Genomic DNA, 21,751 nt, shown 5'->3' on the forward strand with positions numbered 1-21,751 from the left:
ATCACAACAACCAGTTTGAGATGTGGACTTGTCCTCCAAATTCCCCAGATCTCAATCCAATCGAGCATCTGTGGGACATTCTGGACAAACAAGTCCGATCCATGGAGGCCACACCTCGCAACGTACAGGATCTGCTATACAACATCTTGGTGCCCGATACCACAGCACACCTTCAGGGATCCATGCCTCATTGGGTCAGAGCTGTTTTGGCAGCACAAGAGGGACCAACACAATATTAGGCAGGTGCTCATAATGTTATGCCTGTTTGGTGTATATAAGCTGTTCAGTAAACACACCTGCTGTAAGAAACACACTTGCACAAAGGCTCGAGGTCTAATCAAGCTCAAAATGAGCTGCTAGATTATACGATTTTATGTTGTTGAGTTTATTAGACATAATATCCACATGATGGCAGCGTTGCTCCAAAAAAAATATAAATAAATAAACTAACCTGGTCACAGACATTTATTCACCTCTAATGTGATCAGCCAGGTTTTTATGGGTAGGAGGCATAATTGAAGGCGTAATTGAATGTAATGACCACCAATTAGCATCTTTCACTCTCTGTGTTTGATTTTGTGCAAAATAAAACCGGTAGATGATAAACAAATACCTCCTATAAAGAAATCATTAAAGAAAGCCCGGCTCTGACTTGTAGTGGATGTGAATGATTTTTTTTTTTTTTTTACATGCAGGTTATACAGGATGATGGAGTTTATTGTTTAATTTTAACACATTTTACGTTTAAAGAAAATTCATTCATTTGTTCACTGATACTCAAGTAAAAGCAGTGCAAATGGATTTTTTTTAAAAACCAAAATTCATTTAGCTCTCCAACTGAAAATAAAGTAAATGGATTTTTTTTTCAAGTCAAAATTAAATTAGCTATCCTGCTAATGTTGGATGTTTATTAATTTTTTTGTTCAACTCTTTTTCTTTCTTTCTTTCTTTCTTTCTTTCTTTCTATCTTTTACAGGTTTGTATCAAAAAGGCGATTTTTCTCCATCTCTTTCCATTCTTCCTATTCATCCGTTTTCCTCAGTGACTTGCTAAAAGCATTCTGCTGTCTGCTTCGACTCTTACACATGCTACAATTGTCAAATCTGTCACGATGTTGCTTTTGTCTGGATCGACGCCATTCAACCAGGCGTTGCTGCGGCTTTTCTTTTCACACGTGCAAAAGAAAAGAATATGAAAAGCTCGGATTATGAAGCTCACACACTTTTTAAACCAGAGATACCAAACTGCCTGCTTAGTTTAGCGCCAGTTTACTGCACTGTATAGAGCCATGTTTTGTTTTTAAATATATATATATATATATATATATATATATATATATATATCTGAGCCAATCAGGCTGCAGCTCACTGGTAAGAGAAAACAACAACAAGAACAACATGGAATCTTTTAATAGCTTTCTTGACTGTATGTGAAAAATTGTTGTGCGCTGGTGTACATACCGTACCTGTTCTCGCATGTTTATTGGCAAGGTCTCAAACTCAATCAATGTCTCAATCAAGGTCAATCAAGGTCTCAAACTCAAATCAATGACATGATTAGATCAGTTTTCAGTGTAATTCATGTTTCAGTATGTTGAAGTGTAGCCTGGGAATTTCATCATACAAGATTCCCGACACCTTGGGTACATTTTTGGTTATTTTTGGATTCCTTCCCCAAGCCAACCATCGCTCAGAATATGGATTACACATCAGTGTAAGACCACAGGCAGTGTTTTATTTAAAAACAGCACAAAAATTAAAATAAACACCTCTGAGCCATTTGTCAGTAATCACATGGCACGTCTTGGCATCTGAAGATGTTCGTAATTCTGCTTTCAGTGCGTGATAAAGGAGAGATCAGTAGAGAAGGATGAATGAATGCACCAGGATGGAAGTGATGGATTTATGGATCTTTAGCTGGCCGTGTGAAGATCTTGGCACATCAGCTAGGGTACCACACACACACACACACATCATGGCAGGTTTGACCTGCCACAAACGCTCTCCATTACTTGATGTTGGATCGTTCCTGAAGACAAAGAACAACGTGTTTTTTCCCCCTTTCTCCATAATAACCCATTTCACTCTCGACAGCCACAATTTGAAGCGAAGGCTATTGGACGAAAAATGCAGTCATTTTCAATAAGTGCTCCAAGTGCTCTGGATGTACATGAGGAGGTCCAGGTGTCCAAGTGTCTGAGTCGTCTGCTGAATCACACATCATTTTCTTCACAGATCGCCGAAACCCTTTTCGGATGAGTTTCTGTGATTTACACCGGAATAAAAGCCTCTCAGGAAGCGCTGCAGATTCTCACAAGCACAGCAGCTAAAATATCTAAAAAACACTGAAAGTGTTTGCAATCTTACTTTCCCATAATGCATTTCTAAACCAGTTAGCCATTGAAATGTCTAGCTCCAAACTGAACCCTCTGAAAAAACATTTATAAAGGACTGTAAAGAGGAACAGCTTGTGCATAAGTATTCACTCCTCTTCATCTTTGCCACATTACATACATCTGCATCTTATTTATTTATTATTTTATTTTATTTATTTTATTTTATTTATTTGCTCAAAAAAAAAACTTATCACCTTGTTGCACAGTGAAATCTCTTGCAGACTTGTCCTGTTTTTGTCTTTCCTTCAAACTTAACCAGTCCCTACTGATAAAAAGCATCAAAAGTCATGATGCTACCACCACCACCAGGCTTCACAGCAAGAGGCTTATCTCAGTTTGTTGGGATTCTGCACAATGTAGCACTTCAAGCTAACTTTATTCTAATCTCATCAGACCTGAGAGGATTTTTCTGCACATTTTCTGAGATGTGGATGTGGAATTTTATTTATTTATTTTTCAATAAAACCCCTAAACCCAGATTTGTGGAGTATCTTGTCTATAGTTCCCATGTGAACATCTTCTGTGGGTCTCTTCAGCTTCTCCTGCAGCTCACATTCACTACAACTAACCTAAAGCTTTTACAGCAAAGGAGGCAAATATTTATGAAACAAATTAAAATAATGAAATAACTTTTACATTGTTTATGATTGGAAATGATTTTGCAAACTATTGATTTTTCGAACTGCTTCAATATTAAAAACGTTGTGGTTTTTTTTTTCTTTTATTTATTTTATTTTACACAAGATTCATTTATTTATTCTGATGAATTAATTTTCACATTCTTTACACACATTTCATATTGACGTGATTCATTAATACTCACATGTGAATTCTTTTTACACATTTAATTATTTTCATGATATTTATTCATTCATTTATTTTATTATTTTTTTTATAACATAATGCATCCATAATACATGATAATGTGTGTGAGTTGTTTTTTTAAATAAAAAAAAATAAATAAAAAAATCAATAAGTAAATAAAACATAATCATATCCATAGAAAAAGATTCCCTAGACTAGTAAAATAACTAGGCATAATTATCTCTGTACTGATCTGTGTATATTTGTTAAAAAAAAAAACCCAAAAAATGTAAAGAACACATTTAACTCACTTATTTGTTTTTCTTTTTATTCGAGCATGTTATCATTACGTAATGCATTATGAAGCCAGATACACGAAGAATAACAGACGAACAGGTTTCCTAAAATATTACCTGAAGGCTATTTTATGTTAAAACTTTATGTTGACACATTAAATAAAAGCATGAACAGAATTAAAAAGCAGAATAAAATCACACATTTAACCCACCCGAGGATAAAGAGAGTGTTGAACAGGCTGCAGGTCTCCTTCTCTGATTTTACTCTATTTAACTGAATAAATTGCAATAAGACAAACTTCATCCTGATCATCCGAGCGATCTGGAAGCTCTCTCCTTCTTCTAGTTAGATTACAGACTCTGTGCTTAGTTTCCCGGATAAAATAAATGAACCCGAGCAGCTGCACACTAACACAAATAAATGTTTTCATCTTTCACGACTCTTCATCTGTTTGCTTCAGTTCTTTTGTGTTCTCACAAACACGGAAATGTGAACGCAACAAAACAGAGTGCTAATAATATCCGTGTTTTGTTTTTAAAAAAAATGTTATTAGCAAAACTATTATTATATTAATCACCTATGAATGTCAAAATGTTTACACAAATTAAGAAAAAAACAACAACACCAAAGTACCAGACTGGAATAAAAACATAGCTTGTATTTATTTATTTATTTTAAAAATAAATTGTTAATAAATACGTTTTTTTAGCTGCCTTAATAAGCAGCAGTACAACAGTATAATTATCCAAAATATTTTGTTAAAAAGCGAAATTTTGGGTATCAAAATTAAAATGTTTGGAATTAAATGTTAACATTTTTAACTATTTTTTAATTTAATTTAATTTAATTTAATTTAATTTAATTTAATTTAATTTATTTTATTTTATTTTATTTTATTTTATTTTATTTTATTTTATTTTATTTTATTTTATTTTAATTTAATTTAATTTAATTTAATTTAATTTAATTTAATTTAATTTAATTTAATTAATTTCAGGTATTATGTTTTAGCCTTTTTCTAACTTACTAAAATCATTTAAAGAAATTTGTTGTCACAGATAAATTACATTTTGAAATATAATATAGCTCCAACTTGAAGAAGTTACTACTAGCTATTTGCTATTAGCTAACTAAGTTTTTAGTTGCCAATGTACTTTTTAATAGAAGAGATGCTATTAATAATAATTTTAGGAAAAATCCCATGATGTGAAATTTGAAGTTTTACAAACATCTAAAGAAAATATACCAGACGATCGTGAATAAACTATAAAGCTTAAGCGTCTTTAACCCTCCAACCTTCATGTTTATGATCAAACTGTTCACTTTAATCACCATTGACTATGAAGTATGAAGTATTTACTGAATAATCGGGAAGAACGGATGATCTGAGAGAGACGAATGTGAGGAATTAAAGAATCTGAGATGACAGACTGTGTGTTTGTGTGTGTATAAGCTGAGCATCACTCAGAGCTCGAGAAAGATTTAAGGAGTACAGTAAAAAGCAGGCCTGCAAACTGAGTACAGTTAAATTCGCCTGAAATGATTTATTCGGCTCGAAACTCTAGCGCTAAAAGCATTTCATCCGATGAAGACAGGACACTGATTTAGTCGAATGTACTGGTCAGTGTTTCAGAAGTTAGCGTCGTCTTAAGTATCAGAAAACAAAATAATAAACTATTTTTTTCACATTGGTCCAATGTTATCACTTATGTTATAGCAGCTGGAAGCATTTATTCTCCTGCTTGAGGTTATTAAGACAAAAAACGGCAACCTTTCATGGTTCCTCTGCCTGAAACTGGAGACTCCTTCCAAACATCTTCCATACTGTTAGTCTCTGTACAGGAGACCATGACCATGTATGCTTTTTTTTTTTTATTTTTTTAATTAGATTACGATTATACGGTGAGTTCGTTGCATTACTATAATTTGTAATATACTTTACGTATGTGATTGAGCTGTTACCATGGAAACGGTAATGGACAGCGTGAGGAAAATGATAAACCTAAAATGACTTCAGCTGTAACTTTCTGCTGTAATAGAAAATGAATGCGTCTGATTTGAGAATCCCTCTCTGCTGTGGCAAAAAACAAAAAAAAACAAATGCTAAAATAATAATTACAATAATAGAGGATAAATCAGGATGCTCAGTTTACAGAGTGTTTCAGCAGTTAAGTATTTTTGACGTAGACAGAAACGCCACCGTGCCGCATTCTTCCTTCCTGATTTCAAAAGAACAGACGAACGTACGGAAAAAGTACAGCGAGACTGAGTCTGACACAGGAAAGAGAAATGCTGGTCCTTACCGCGAACATGGTGAGGGAGGAATCACCCGTTAAAACAGAAGGTCAGGAGGTCAAGCATGAGCGCATGTTTGAATAATAGTTTTGGCTCACGGCTAACAGCAACCAACATAACAAAAATGAATAACAGACCAGACAGCAGGTACCTGGTTCTTGTTCACTTTAGACAAGCTACACACACACACACACAATTTGTCAGCCTAGAGGCTAGGGAGTTCATTCCAGTCAGTTACTGTAGCATCCAGTTATTTTGATTCTGGATTCTGTAAACTTCGTCACGTCTTCAGTTATTGACCATTCTGTCAAATTCATTTTGACGCGGCATACAGATTTAATTTTGACTGGAAATTACTGGAAAAGTTCATGCGTCCATTACGATAAGATCAGAATTCATAAACAATATAAAATCATCCCCCGATTTGTTTGACACGTGGCTGTAGATGAGTGCTGTAGCTGTAGACGCTCGTGTTCGTTCCACTCAGTAACGTCGGATTCCTGGATTCCAGCATTCGGTTCTTTGCGTACCAGACTTCGTTAAGACACACGCAGGAGTTTGTTTAAAGAAGTGTGACGCAGCATGCAGGAGGATGGAGAAAAGCTCTTAGGGTTTTATTTGATTGCTTTGAACTTTTGCCAGCCTAATACACAGACTCCCCAAAATACAGAGAATCGAGGATTGTGTAGATTATATGTCAGAAAAACACCAGGGTTTGATTTCACTTGGATTTGTTCTCATGCTTCGAAAAAAGCAAAGCATGTTTACAGCCCATCTACAGTAGACTAGATGTTGCTTTATTTTTCTACTTCTTGAATTTTAGTTTGTATATTTTTTCTGGAAAAAAAAGGACAAGCATACGACAATTTCCTTGAAATAAAACAGTTCAGGTTGATAAATGTGATTATCAGATATATCAGTGTGCATTCTTAGATCGAATGTTTTAACTATTTCTAACTGTTCCAATACTGGAAATTTTCAATCCGGCTAAAGAAATGAATTGTTTTACCACCATTAATCTGAGTTTAACATGAGTCAGATGTACACTACCAGTCAAAAGTTTGGACACACCTTCTAATTCCATGGTCTTTCCTGATGTTTATTTCTTTCTACATTGTAAAACAATGCTGAAGGCGGCCAAAATACACAATAATCTCATCTGAACAGTTGATATTGAGATATGTCTGATACTGATGCTAAAGATGTAAAGCCTTCATCACGGCTCTAATCTGAGGTGCTGTTACTTGGTGATTTCTGAGGCTGGTAACTCTAAATGAACTTCTCCTCTGCAGCAGAGGTCAGTTTTGGTCTTGCTTTACTGGGATGGTCTTCATGTGAGCCAGTTTCATCATGGTGCTTGATGGGTTTTGCAAATGCACTTGACAATACTGTTCTTGCAAGAACTATTCCAGATCACCTGACCTTCGTGTCTTAAAATAACAACTGACTGTTTTTTGTTGTCATTACATATGGATTACTTAAGTCCATGTGTGTTATTTCATAGTTCTGAAATCTCCAGTATTGTTCTAGAATGTAGAAAATAAATCCCTAAACAAAAAACATTGAATTAAAAGGTGTGTCCAAACTTTTGGCTGGTAGTGTATATAGAGTATCATGACTTTAGATGAATGTGGGGGTTGGAGAATGGGAAAAAGGTACAGAGATACAACTAAATGTTGACTGATAATAAAAGACCGAATACAACTGCCTCAGTAATATGATACCATTTAAGCCGAAACTCTTAAAACCTCTTAATGCCCCGTGTGCCTCCTTTCATATGAGCCATTAACCACTTCTATGGATTGTGACATCACAAGTACTGAGCATGGGCAAAACCGCCAAAACAGGAATAAATTACAATTTATTTTTTGGCCTCTGAGAAAAAGAGTTAGCTTTACGTATCATCTTTCACGCCATCCTTTACCTTTTTTCTCTCCTCAGATCTCCTCCTATGCGTGCCTTTGTTTTAGATTTTTTATTAGAAAATGAAAAGAAGCTGAGACTTTAGGGTCTGATGATTAGGGGGCTGTTTGGCAGAAATGAAATGGAAAATGAAATCTGTTTCCGTATGTGGAAGGATGGAAGGATTGTTGGAGCGAAATGCGAACCTGCTTTTCCGCGTTGATAGACAAAGCGCAGGATGGGCCGTGATGCAGGTCGCCATCTCATATCTTTCCGTGAACGTCATCATTTTAATTTCCTTTTAATTGTCACATACTCTGTGCTCCTGTTTGGTGGAATAAACCAGAAGGCAGCTGACATGAACAGAATTAGTTTCAGAAATTTTTTTTTTTTTAAAAAGAAGGCCAATATACATGTTAGACTGTATAAATGTTATTTTCGAGAAAGAAAAGAGAAAGCAAGAAAGAAAAAAGAAACATGGATGAAGGGAAACATGTCCAATTCTGTGACATGAAAATTCCCAATACTTCAGATTAAATTTACAGTCTGTACGTGACAAATTTACTCACAACTAGTAAATATTCAGTGATTAATCATCTAATATTTATTATTATAATGAGGAGGAGGATGAAGTACATTCATTCACAGCTGTAATTTTGCAGGCTGATTAATTGTCAGCATGCTGAATATAGCAATACAGTGCTGTACCTGAATGAACCACTGTTCCGATCTGGACAGTGCTGCTCTACTCATCTGCTTGGAACAAACGCAGCACATCACACATTGTTCCTTTTGTTTACACAAATCATTTGAATGTTATGAATGCAAATAGAATACGCTGTTAAAACACATGCAAATAAGAAACTTTGGTAAATTGAAGTAGCTGAATTTCTTGTTCCTTGTTTTTAGGATGTTTGTATGGCGTAACGCTGACATTTCCTTGTACATATAAAAGAACAGAGAGTGCTGTTACTCGAAATTCACCTGTAGAGGAAGATGTGAATATTTCTGTATGCAAAGCGACTGTGCTGCTGATCAAATGTATGCTTCACAGCTATACACCTACTCCTGATGTTCTTCCTGGTTCTCCGGTTTTCTTCCTCTTTCCAAAATAATCCACTCAGTAGATTAGATACGATAAGTTGTCCCTGGGTGTGAATGTGTGTGTTCATGGTCATGAATTTACATCTCATCAAGGGTAAAATTCCATCCTGGGATCGGGATCCGCTTTGACCACTGACCTCAGACCTGTGACCCTGACCAGGATAAAGTGTTTACTGAAAACGAATAAATGAACGATGTTTCCAAAGTAATTAGCAAGTAATACTTTCAGAGAGGGGACTGACCGTGTTTAGGAGATATCACAAAACCTTGCAGCTGGGGTTAAAAAACTAGCGGTCACAACCCCATGTGAGGGTCAGTCGACACTTGACTTACAAATTTGCCTGTGAGAGAAATTCGCAGTTTTGTTTGAGCTATAAAGATGGAGTTCATGTGCTATCAATTTAAAATAGTAGCAAACAAAACACTGTTAAAGGAATAAACCAAGAGTGTAAGGATGTATGGGCAAATATTTCTGTCTGGCTACCTGCTCTAGATCTGAAGAACTCATAAATATGAAATTATGCTACGTAGATGTACACTACAGGGCCAAAGGTACAGATGTGGACACCTGACCATCAGATCCTTCTAGAATGTCCATCTTTCTCCATGTCTTCATTGGAACATAAGAGTCCTAAACCCTGTCCCAAAGCAGCAGCTCCATGAAGACATGGTTTGGAGAAAGTGGAAGAACTGGAGTGACCTGCACAGAGCCCTGACTCTGACTCAACCCCACTGAACACCTTTGGGATGAACTGGAAGTGGAGTCTGATCTCACTAATGCTCTTGTAGCTGAATGAACACACATCCCCACAGATACGGTACGCTCCAGGATCTAGTGGAAAGCCTTCAGAGAAGAGATACAGGAGCGATAGAGGAATAAACCTGGAGTGAGATGTTCATACAGGATGAGTCTCATGGCCAGGCATCAAATACTAGTAGTTTTTGTATATTATGAATGTGGAATAAGAAAATTTTGGCATCATTTGCACAAAAATATTTGGGGAATCGGTGCATTCTTCATTTGTTTTTAATGAACAGCGGATTAAACTTTACTTTATAGCCAACTGGAAGATAAACCTGACCATCTATAGATCCCACATTAATTCTGCTGACCTTTATTATAGAAATCATTTTTCAGATGTTATTTTTACATCCTTAAATAAATCAACAGCTCTCCCAAACTGCCAGATTTCTCTGGATCAGGTATACGAATTGCATTCTGACTCCTACTTTAAAAGCGATTGTATAAAAGTGTAAATGATTCTTTAGAGAGTTTTGATTTGACTATTCAAATTCTATTCCCCGTGGAAATCTATACATTTACATACACATTCTAGATTTCATATCCTATAGCCTTGTTTCTCTTAGTCTCTTTTTCTTTATGGCCTCATGCTGTTATTGCTGAATCTTAAGCATGAGTACAAATAAATTCAATCCACTTTAAGACCCAAACACAGTAGACGCGCACTAACACTAACTAGTTTACACAAAGTGACCACTAGATGGAGGAAAGAGAACTCCTCGGTTTATGAGGAGTCTTTAAGCACTACAACACAACCTCAGATTTACAAACAACCACATTTTAATTCTTCACATTGTACATTTGGCTAAAACAAGTGGCTCGACGTACAAAATAAAAGCAGACAAAACAAAACACACCGAACACACACACACACACACACACACACACAGAGCTGGACATAGCATTTTGCAGTGCAGTGGAAATAAGTATAGTTTTGTGAATTAAGAGCATTTTCAGGTGGAATGACACAAAACAGCATTCTCTGATATGTAATATAACATCTATAGCACAAAATCACATACATTTCCATACATTATGTACATTTCCAAACTCTGTGTACTTTATATACAGTGTGCAATCCTTCTTAATGCTTTAAACACTTCATTTTCCCTGGAGCCTCATAAATACAGTACCGTTTATTTGTGCTATAGAACCTCGACATGCCGAAAAAGCTGAACGGCACATTCGAACAGATTAATCATAAACACACATGTGCACACATGCACACACACCCACAGGAAGGAAGCTCTGGTCGAGTCAAGAAAACCACGCTGGTTTCGGACAATCAGATTACAACAATATGTTTGACAAGAGAACCAGAGCAGCGCACCTTCCTGCATTAGAACCAGATCTTAACGGGTTTTACGCTAAATTCCCTTCGCTAACCCTGTAAACACAAAGACCAAAGTTTTTAATCCAAAGTGACATTTGGAACCATATCAGGATATATTTTTTTGTCCTTTTGGACAGTTCGCTCAAGAATGTCTGTAAACATTGCACACGAACGCAGAGCAGACGTTAAGAGAAAGGGTAAGCTTTGTTGTGCACGTGTATCTGAAAGGATTAACGCGCTACAAGAGCCTCGGGCTGAGCCGTCTTGCGTGAAGTGCACTCGAGCATTCAAACACAAATGATCTGGTTAATTATTCTGGAAAGTAATCGACAACGACATCACATTCTACGTCCTCGCTCACATCCTCATCCACATCCATTAAAACAGACGTGATAGGTTCGTATATTAGACTGTTGTTTATTGCTGTACGGGATCAAGCTGAAATGTTAATAGGGGAAGGTTGAAGTACACAGACTGGCCACTTTTACTATTCATTTTTTTTTTTCACAAGTGCAGCTGGTTATAGCACATGAAGCCAGCAACCTCCACCTGTTGCTCCTCATCAGCAGCTCATATTTCCTCCGCCTTCAGACAAGGGTTTACAGCAACATAAAAAAAAAGAAGTCCCTGGTTTGAAAACACGCACTTAGCTTTTATGGAATGTAACAAGTCTTTCAATAATAATAATAATAATAATAAAAAAAATAAATGTGCTGGTCTCAGTTCAGCTCCACTCCTTTTGACGATAGTGTAGTGTCTGTTAGAATCTAAACCAAAACCAGTATTTACTGTAAGAAGACGATACACGCTGATTCCAGAGCTCCTTCTTTTTTTTTTTTTTTACTTTTTCTTTTTCTGGAAGTGGTTATGGTAAAGACATGTGCCAGAGAGGGTGTCATGAGGTAGCTTATGTATAGCTGTGAAAATAAAGCCACATTCCAAATGTCAAGTTTTCTCCTACCTTGTACCTAAAATATTTAGAGAAATGTTTAAGTTCATGGAGATGGTTTATGTTTTTAGTAAAACTAGAACAACATGTTTGGAGCAAAGGTCCTGACTGTTGCGCTGCATGTATCATATTCCGTTTGTTCACTTGCCAAATGAGTCGGAAGTTTTGAATTGAAAGTTTTGAAGCAAAGGACGGTAAGAGTATTCTGTTGTATTTCTACACGCAATAAGTAGCTAAATCATGGAGGTCAGCGTTCTGTTACAATTCCCATTGGTGTTGGAGGAAGTGGCAGCCAGTGGGCAAGTCCTCAGCTCCACCGTTCCGCAGTCTGCAAAAGATGTCTGCTTCGCCGTGTGCTCGCTGTAGATGTATTCTGGTTTTTCTGTTGAAGACAGAAACTGAGGCCTTCTAATGTGCAAGATTTCCTGGAAGGCAGACCTGAACTCAGGACTCCTGCAGTAGATCAAGGGGTTGAAGGCCGAGTTGGAGTATCCTATCCAGTTAAGGACTTTATAGACCACCAACATGGAGCTGGAATTCAGCTCCACCATGATCACATTGAGGACGAAGAACGGCAGCCAGCAGAGTGTGAAGATGCCCATGATTATCCCCAGCGTCTTCAAGGCTTTGTGGTCTTTCAGGCCGAACCTGCTCCTGCGGCTCCTCGCCTCGTTCCCGTCCTGCCCGCACAGGTTTTGCGTCCGGATGTGACCTTCCGTGCGGTAGATGTTTCGAAGCTGCCGCCGAGCTTCCAGGTAGACTCGTCCGTAGACGAATATCATGATCAAGAGTGGGATGTAGAAGGAGATGATGGATGAGGTCCATGCATAACTTTTGTTGATGTTGAATTCACAGCAGTAAAGTTTGTCCAGGCAGTGCGTCACGCTCGGGTCCCTCCCCCATTCCATGTGGATGGGCAGAAAAGATATGAGGGCAGCCACTGCCCACACGGCCAGCACCACCCAACAGGCCCGGCGCTTAGTCAGCAGCGATTGGTAGCGCAGCGGCCACATGATCGCCATGTAACGGTCCAGGGCTATGACACACAAGGTCTCGATGCTTGCTGTTACACACAGCACGTCTGTCGACAACCAGAATTCGCAGAAAAATTTCCCAAAGTACCACTTGTCAAGGAGGATATCACAAGCACCAAAGGGCACGACAAGAAGCCCCATGACAAGGTCGGCACACGCCAGAGAGCTGATGAAGCAGTTGGTGACGGTCTGCAGACGCTGGAAACGTCCGACTGCAGTAATAACTAGAACGTTTCCAAAGACGATAGTCAGGACCAAAAGTCCTATTACGCTGGCCAGGATCACCTTCTCTCCTTCGCTGTACTCAGTAGAGTTTGTGTTTTGTGTTTTTGTTGTGTTCCAGTCACTTATATTTAGCTCCATCACAATCTACAGAATGGTATAGAGAAAGACCGAAAGTGAGTCCACATCAAATCAAGTCAAAGCAAAACAAGGCAGGTTTAATTATAACACACAACTTTTCATTTGCGAATAAACATAAATGAGGTGAAAAACGTGGCGACTTCTGAAGTGCTACCATGCTAGAGTGCTGTCTGCTTTTGAAAACAGTCAAAAAGGTCTGTGCATATCTGATCTCTGCTGTTGATTTGCATAAACTAAGGCCAGCTATCTTCTCCATCAGAACATCCTGGTCCAAGTTTTCACGTCTGATAAAGTTTCACGAGAATATGTCCAAACTGACATTTCTCTGAACACAACCGCAAATATTTTAAACCACCTTATGAAAATGAATTTGCTGACATGTTGCCATGTTTACTGGAGCTTGCAGACCATGTCAGCCAGATATCAGAGCTCAAAGATCAGAGAGCCGAGATCAGATGTCAGAGCTCAGAGATTAGAGATCAGAGCAAAATCCTTATCAACTATTTGCACAAATTCATAAAAATGAGGATAAGAATTCTAAGTCTTCAGTACTCACCTAAAAAGGTCTTTGCAGTCATTCAATTAAAAAGCTCCTGTTAATTCTCGAACCCATAAAACAGCTTGAAGTTCTAATAAATATTCCCCTCAGAGAATGTTTGTTTTGTTCTCATGACAAACTGCTCAACAATCGCATGTTTAACAGGTTGTCTGTCCTTCCTCTTTCTACTTTCCTTTTCTGTCTTCCGTCCCCTCTTACTCTCACTCTTTCTCTCTCTCTCTCTCTCTCTCTCTCTCTCTCTCTCTTTCTCTCTCTCTCAGAGCACTCACGGCATTTGAGCACATGAGTTCTCGATGACTGAATGTGCCTCTGACACACACTGAGAGCCTTATAGCAGCTGGTGACCTCACACACCAACCAGCCAACCAGAAGCTGCATTTCCTCAAGCGCTCCAGATAACTGGGTTTAGAGAACAAGTGATACTACTTTTCTGTCTGACTACAGCAAAGACAGAGACTAATCAAGTGGACATTGTCTATATAAGGGCTTCTCAGTCTCTTTTTGCTGATAAGCAATGCTTCAAGTGTTAAAAAAAGTAAAAAAAATCCACAGATCACTATGATTATAGCATCGTTCTTTCTTTCTTTCTTTCTTTCTTTCTTTCTTTCTTTCTTTCTTTCTTTCTTTCTTTCTTTCTTTCTTTCTTTCTTTCTTTCTTTCAGTGGCTGTTTTACAATTTTGTTTCCTCAACACAAACTCTGCATGAGCCTAAATTTATGCTAGCAAACATCTTATCTTAGTAAAACATTGCATTCGAAATTCACTTGTGAAGTGTGAGCGCTAATTCTAGTGCTACATTTCAGCTGATTGAAAAAAGTGATGACTTAGCTGCATTCAGCCACAGATCAGAAGATTAAGAGCAGGAAATACACTATAACTTTTCAATATACTATTTTTTACATTCTTGCACCACCGGTTCGCTCTGACACTTTAGCTAGAAGCTGTTTAGAATGAAATGAAATCCACTTATAGGAAAATGAGAGTTGACATGAATAAATTTATTTATTTATTGTCAGAGCATCCGTCCACTGTGCACACTCTTAAAGAATTTAGGGTCTATATAGAACCCTGGGGTTCTGTACTCGGCCACTAGAATTTTCCGATGAAGCTTTTCTATTAAAACGCTTCTATGACTGAAAGACTGCGTCAGGTGCCATTACTTTTGGAGTTTTATCTCTACTAGATGTTTTGTGAGACGTGTTTATGAATTTTAAACATATCTAATGTGTGAAATCATTCAAACTGAAATAATTGAATCTCTTTAGTAAGGGGGAGGAGTTTCGCTGTTCGCAAAACATACACACAATTTTCAGTTTTCCCAACTCAGTGATGTAGTTTTTGTGAATATAAATTTATCCTGGGTTTCAATTTAACCATCGACCTCAGACTGAAAGATCCTCGTCCTCACTGCAGCCTTCAAAATTGACTCTAAATAAAGAACCATTGTGGGGTTCAGTGTATAAAATGAGAAATTGGACCATTTTCAGTTCCATGGAACTGAAACCCCTATGGAACCCTTCCTTTTAAAGAGTGTAGAGTGATTTGGTGCTGGCTGTGGACAGGCATGTTTTGGTGGCTTTGGTGGTGTATGTGAACAGGAAGTCATGCTGATTTAAGGAAAAAATAAATAAATAAAAGCTCATTCTCATTTCCTGTAACGCTTCTAATCCCTAGTTGGTGAGTTCAAGGTCCTCGAGCAACACCTTTAGCTGTCACCTGCTCAGGTGTGTATCCCGCCTCGACTGTACGACGCTTTGAATAAAAGCCTCACCCGAATATAACAGAGTATAATTATATAAAATTCAGTACAATAACCCCCAACTCTATTTACTATCATTTTTTTTTACAGTGCAGTACAGACCGATTTTCTAAACATAATCCGACTATGTAAATATTACTTAGATGTTTAAACGTGTACAATAACATTTACTGGAGGTTTGTATCCCAGAACATTCCACCAACACTTTGGCATTAATCACCCCAACAGCTCGAACAGCTCGATAATAAATAGAATCACTTTCCACTGGGAAAAAAGAAACAGATCCTGGATCCACTGGGACCCACTATTGATCTAAATAAAGATTACTAATTAATAGGGAAATTTTTTTTTTCCAGTGTCTCAAAATTCTCCTTATATAAAGGAAAGACAACTTTCAGGAGCACATTTTTTTTTGTCATAAAAGAAGAACGGAGTGAAGCGGTCCTCGCGCCTGGATGGAGAAGTGTACGTGTTCACAAAGAAACAGCAGTCATGTAGACGATGTTCTGTAAATAAAGCGTTTAGTGTTAATATTCCTTATCTATGGAGATCTATTTTTGGGAAAAGCTGTGTTTCAAATTCTCTTCACGTTCTCTACTTTCTGTTTGTTTGGTTTGCTTCAAATAAGACATCAATTTCTGGTAAGGTGCCACATCATTGCACAAGTCAACCGGTTAGCCAACTGTAGCTGACTTTGTTTTGCAAAAATCAGGTTTTCATCAGTCTCTCCCTCTCTCTCTTTTTCTTTCTCTCTCTCTTCCTTCCTCAGGGCTGTCACTGCATATTCCAGGCTTTTTATGGAGATTCATCTAAATCAATCTTGGTTTTTTTTCCACCCTAAAACATCTGTGCGAATTTCTTGACCGTACGCCTCATAAATGCCTCTTGATTTTGATTATCTTTTTCCTACTGCTCTGGGTTCCCGAATGAGGAAGTGGTTTTGACACATTGGTGATATCCATCTATCAAGAGAGAGAAAAGTATGAACTATTTATATATAAATGTGTTTTATATGTACTACAGAATGCAGCGAGGCTCCGCCCTCCTGAGGACGCTAAAAAAGCTGTTAGGGAAATTAGCAACCCACACGCTTTTCTTCCCACAGGATGCCTGGCATACAGCTTCATCTCTACCTTGCATGCCATGTGTGTCCTTCTTTACCCTGTGCCATGGCTGGGGGCGGATCTACAGCGCCTGCCTGAAGCTTCCTGAGGAAACGAAAGATCAGAGAAGATCAGAGATCAGACAAAAAGATCTGTTTACTCAACTTCATGTTGGCATGCACTAGTGTTGCTGCAGCTGTTTAATAATTAAGGAATAAAACACAATGCGGCCTGTAAACTCTTCTGTCCCGTCCGGAACACTGGCCGGAACTGGAGACTCCTTCCATCAAGTCTTGACTAAACTTCTTTCTCACACTATGATTCAGCGATGCGTCTGTTGCTATAGAAACAGTAACAGTAACCTGTTCCAACGAGCATGTTAACATGAATTGTGAAGCAACAATTTCTGACTAAAATAACTGAACATAAAAGTTTCACATTATCAAAGTGACTTGCTGATTAATGTTCCATTAATAAAGATGAGTAGTACAGTCCAGTGTGTGTGTGTGTGTGTGTTCCAAATCTCCCCACAAGAAGCAGAATATCTGGCAGTTTTGACCTTATGTGGACATTTCACTAATCCCCATATGCAAAGCTGCATAACATTAGTGCATAACATAAACATTAGTGCATAACATAAAGATTAATTAGCTAATAATTATGATCATGTGAAAGAGCAACGATTTTCTCTTTTCACATTTACACTTTTATTCACTTTTATTAATAATGGCTTGTGAAGTATTTTCTAATCGTAATAATAATATAGTGTGGTGAGTCACATGATCTCCCGAGTTTGCATAATGTTTTTTTTTTTATTCCAGTTTCCTCCTACACAAAAAACATTCCAGTAGGTGGACTGGAGGCTAAATTTCTACTCTGTGTGTGTGTGTATGTGAGCAATGTGACTGTGTGTGTATAAGCTGTGTGTGTGTGCTGTGTGAGTGTATAAGCTGTATGTGTGTATGAGTGTGTATGTGTGTGAGCAATGTGACTGTGTGTGTATAAGCTGTGTGAGTGTGTGTGTATAAGCTCTGTGTGTGTGTGTGTATGTGTGTGTGTGTGTGCTGTGTGAGTGTATAAGCTGTATGTGTGTGTATGTGTGTGTGAGTGTGTATGTGTGTGAGAAATGTGACTGTGTGTGTATAAGCTGTGTGAGTGTGTGTGTATAAGCTCTGTGTGTGTGTGTGTATGTGTGTGTGTGTGTGCTGTGTGAGTGTATAAGCTGTATGTGTGTGTATGAGTGTGTGAGTGTGTATGTGTGTGAGCTGTGTGACTGTGTCTGGCAAATACTTTAAATTCTTTAGACTTCATTACTGTACCTTGTGTAAACTTACTGTACTGAAGAAGGAAGTTGAGTTCATCTCAATTTTTTTTTAAATGTAGCTAGATAAATTAGTTAGCTGGTTATATTTCATGAATTAGCTAGTGAAATTTATAAATAAGCCTGTTAAAGTAGCTAGCTACTTTAATTTTACATTTTGCATAGAAGCTAGTAAAAGTTGCTCTCTATTTTAAATTGTAAATTAGTCAGTTGAATTATTAATTTAGTTAACCAATAACATTTTGCGTATTTACAAGTTAAATTAGAAAATTGCTGCGTTAAATTAGTTAGCTAGTTACACTTTATGAATTAGCTTTTTCGGTTTGTAAATTAGCTTGTTAAGTTAAGTTTTGTTTTTTACTGGAATGTATTTAGCTGTTTATTTTGTGAATCTTTCTCTGTGCTTTATGAGTGTCCGGTACGCAGCAGGGGTCAAGTGCCTGTAACTTTTGTTTAATTGATCAAAGGCTGATCAGAGAAAACATTCATGGTCCCTGTAGCGTAAGCGTCGCTCGGCGTGACGCAGAGGAAAACAGGAGAGAAACCCAAACGCTGAAGCTGCACTGGACTGACCTGGGGATCAGAGAGATTTATAGGAAAGGAAGGAAAAGGCAGAGAAAGAAACCGTTTCCTTTTCAGCGTTAATTTCATGACACTATCACCATGAGTCTGACACAAGAAGCACCTGATCATGAGTGATGGAAAGTAAACAGATAAATAGTGAAGGTGCAGATGAATGGAAATAACTTCTGAGCTTTGTTTGCTTCCGCTTACTGGTTAGGGTCTTACACTCATCCACTGTTATTGCGTTTCTGTATTTTTTATTACATTATTAATAGACTGGTACGAGGTGGTAATTTAATGCAGTTAACTCATTTACATTTCTAGCATTTGGCAGATGCCCTTATCCAGAGCAAACTACATTTTTATCTCATTTTTGAGCAGTTGAGGGTTAAGGGCCTTGCTCAGGGGCCCAGCAGTGGTAGCTTGGTGGAGGGATTCAAATTCACAACCTTCTGATCAGTAGTCCAACACCTTCATCACTAAGCTACTACATCCCCCATTCATTCATTCATTCATTCATTCATTCATCGATCGATCCATCCATCCATCCATCCATCCATCCATCCATCCATCTTCAGTTATATGTTTGATTCTGGTCAAAAGTCACACTGGATCCGGTTTTGAAAACACCCCAGAGCTGATTAAGACACAGATTTGTCCATCAGCTAAACTTCAGTTCAAATATAAAATAGATAACAGTTTGCACGCATCCCATGGGCCATAGTTCACTGTGAAAATTCAGAGCTAGAGGAGTGACATCATCATGATGTAACTTCATCACTATAACCCACCAATCTTGGATCAGGAATAAATTATTTATATGTATATAAATTCAATGACAGTTAATGTTTTCTGTGAAAATCTTAAAGATCATAATCAGCTTATGAAATAAGGCCAAAATTCAGACACTGAATTTTGTTCCATGTTAGTTCCATATAAACAAGTTAGCAAGCTCGTGGTATACAACAAAATTACAGTATATTTTACAGTTTATCACACAGACAAAGTGTTTCTCTGAGAAGGAAACTAGTGCTGTGGGTTTAATTGTTTCACACTGAGAACATTTTTTCCCTTGGTCTGAAGTAGCCCCTCCAGAACAGCTACTGCAATACAAACATACTTTTCAGGATCTTATTAACACCCTATACAACATCACCGAATAATATGCAGTCATACGAGGTTGTGTCGCTCGTCTGTGCCTCTGTCTGACTTTCTGCTGCCTCGTTGTGGTGGTAAGTCAGTAGGTGAAACCCACCTGAAGATTTGTTGTTGTTGAGGTCTAAGATAACTTTTTCTTACAATGTAGACAAACAGCCTTAACTTTACCATCTATGTTGTAAGACATGCTGCTAGATGATTAGGGGTCATATTTTTCTGCTTAAGGCAGTTCTGCGGCTTGCTGTTAGCTTCCATTCTATTAGCTTTCCATTAGCTTAATTTACTGATGGGTAAAGAGGACAAAAACTTTTAGGGCACCCCCTGCTGGATCAGATGCTAAACGACAAAAGGAAAGCGTGGTCTAATCGCGCTTACTCTGCACATAAACATTCGTATGGGCAAATTATAGTATGAATGTGAATTTTTCATGTCATGTTCGAACGGATGTTTGAATATCGGTTAAAAAGTGACAGCCCTAGTCTGAAGCGAATGTTTGCTAAGGGGCGGGGCTTATAATCGCTAGTTAGCTTTTCACAGTAAAGAGTTTCCTCAGAACGTTGAATTGATTGTTTGATACTTCACTTTGGTGCCCGCAAGATTACGAGATGTAAGACGCTACACTAAGTTCATACCTGTTTGATGATTTTTAAAATGAGCTAACACTCAAGCAGCGAATATCGGACGCTCTTTCCATAAGTAAGGCATGTCATCTTTCATGGAAATCTGAAAAAGAAAAGCTGTTAGAGCATGAGAAGGTCAACAAGATGCACCACAAAGGTGAACTAATTACAGAGTTCCCATGCTACAAATGTCTGCTTCTATTTAGTACTATGCATACCCAACATTTCCCCAACATCATCAAAGCAGAAACAGGAAGTAACACAAGAAGATCAACCAACTGTTCCTGTATCGATTCTCTGGGCCTGGACTGCTGTGAGGCTCAAAAACAGTGTTCACTCTTCAAAAACAAAGTTGTACATGGGTGCAAATACATGCTGCAAAATTGAACTTGGCAGTATTTCACATCCAGAGCTGGTCATAGATAGAAAAGAGGCCCCTATTTGGTCTGGTCTTCTCTGGAAGATGCTGTGTTAATGTTTTCTCCGCCTATGTTTTTACTTGACCGTGCAAAAAAAACAGTTTGTGTAAGTTTCTTGAGGAACTTTGGAGTGTGCAACTCTTTGTTCTGTTTTTCACTCTTATAATGTTCCCTAAACGGCTCTCTCACCAAATTCATCAATCCGTACGCTTTACAGAGCACCTGAGCAGCAGTGATGGCTCAGGACCTGTTGCATTTCAGTGTATCAGTGAAATCAGAGCTAATGAAAAACATACAGATATAGCTACAGATAACCTATCGCTTATATTTTAGAGCCGTAACCATTACTTGTTTTTGTTCGTTTTTATTTTGTTTATTTTTGCAGGTCATCGCTTAACCCCTGATGTGAGAAGATACAAGCATCTCTACGCAGGAGCCCGGCTTCTTCCAGACTGAAACGTAAACTATCCATCACTTCTTCCTGACGTGACCTAATGAAGAATTTATGCACCTAGGCATGAGTGGCATTTGCTTGGACTACATGACAAAATAAACAACATAAATAAGAAATGATCATTTTCAGGCCAGGAGGCAGAATTTTCTCTCCAACATCTTTATCAGGAGAGAAAACAAATGAAAAAAAGAAGAAGAAAAGAGCCGAGTATGTCTCCTTCTCTTTTCTTATTCAATTTCCGAGAGAACAAATCAATTCATTTAAATGCAGATACGTTGGAAATTGGTTGGGTTTTGTGTTTATTGGTCTATCCTTTTATCGTTTTAGGGATTATGAGCTTTAGAATATTATATTTATAGGTTTTTGCACAGTATTTTAAAAACAGATAATAAACAGGTTCCTCTGTGGGTACTGGTGGTTGAGGGATCTTGCTTTAAAAAGAGCTTCTATCTGAAAATGAAGGTTCCCCTGAATAACATCTAAAGAACCCTTAAGATAAAAAATGTTATGAACTCA

General features: G+C 37.8%; 1 protein-coding gene across 1 annotated transcript; it reads right to left on the minus strand.

Annotated features, from left to right (window-relative positions):
- Positions 1-10,356: 10,356 nt before the first annotated feature.
- Positions 10,357-14,134, minus strand: adrb2b (adrenoceptor beta 2, surface b). Its single transcript, XM_058416433.1, has 2 exons — positions 13,835-14,134; positions 10,357-13,284 (listed from the first exon to the last, which is right to left on the minus strand). The coding sequence occupies exon 2, from the start codon at positions 13,276-13,278 to the stop codon at positions 12,115-12,117; it is 1,164 nt and encodes a 387-aa protein (XP_058272416.1). The 5' UTR covers positions 13,279-13,284; positions 13,835-14,134; the 3' UTR covers positions 10,357-12,114.
- Positions 14,135-21,751: the final 7,617 nt, after the last annotated feature.

Source organism: Hemibagrus wyckioides, linkage group LG18 (assembly GCF_019097595.1).
Source record: "Hemibagrus wyckioides isolate EC202008001 linkage group LG18, SWU_Hwy_1.0, whole genome shotgun sequence".
NCBI lineage: Eukaryota > Metazoa > Chordata > Actinopteri > Siluriformes > Bagridae > Hemibagrus > Hemibagrus wyckioides.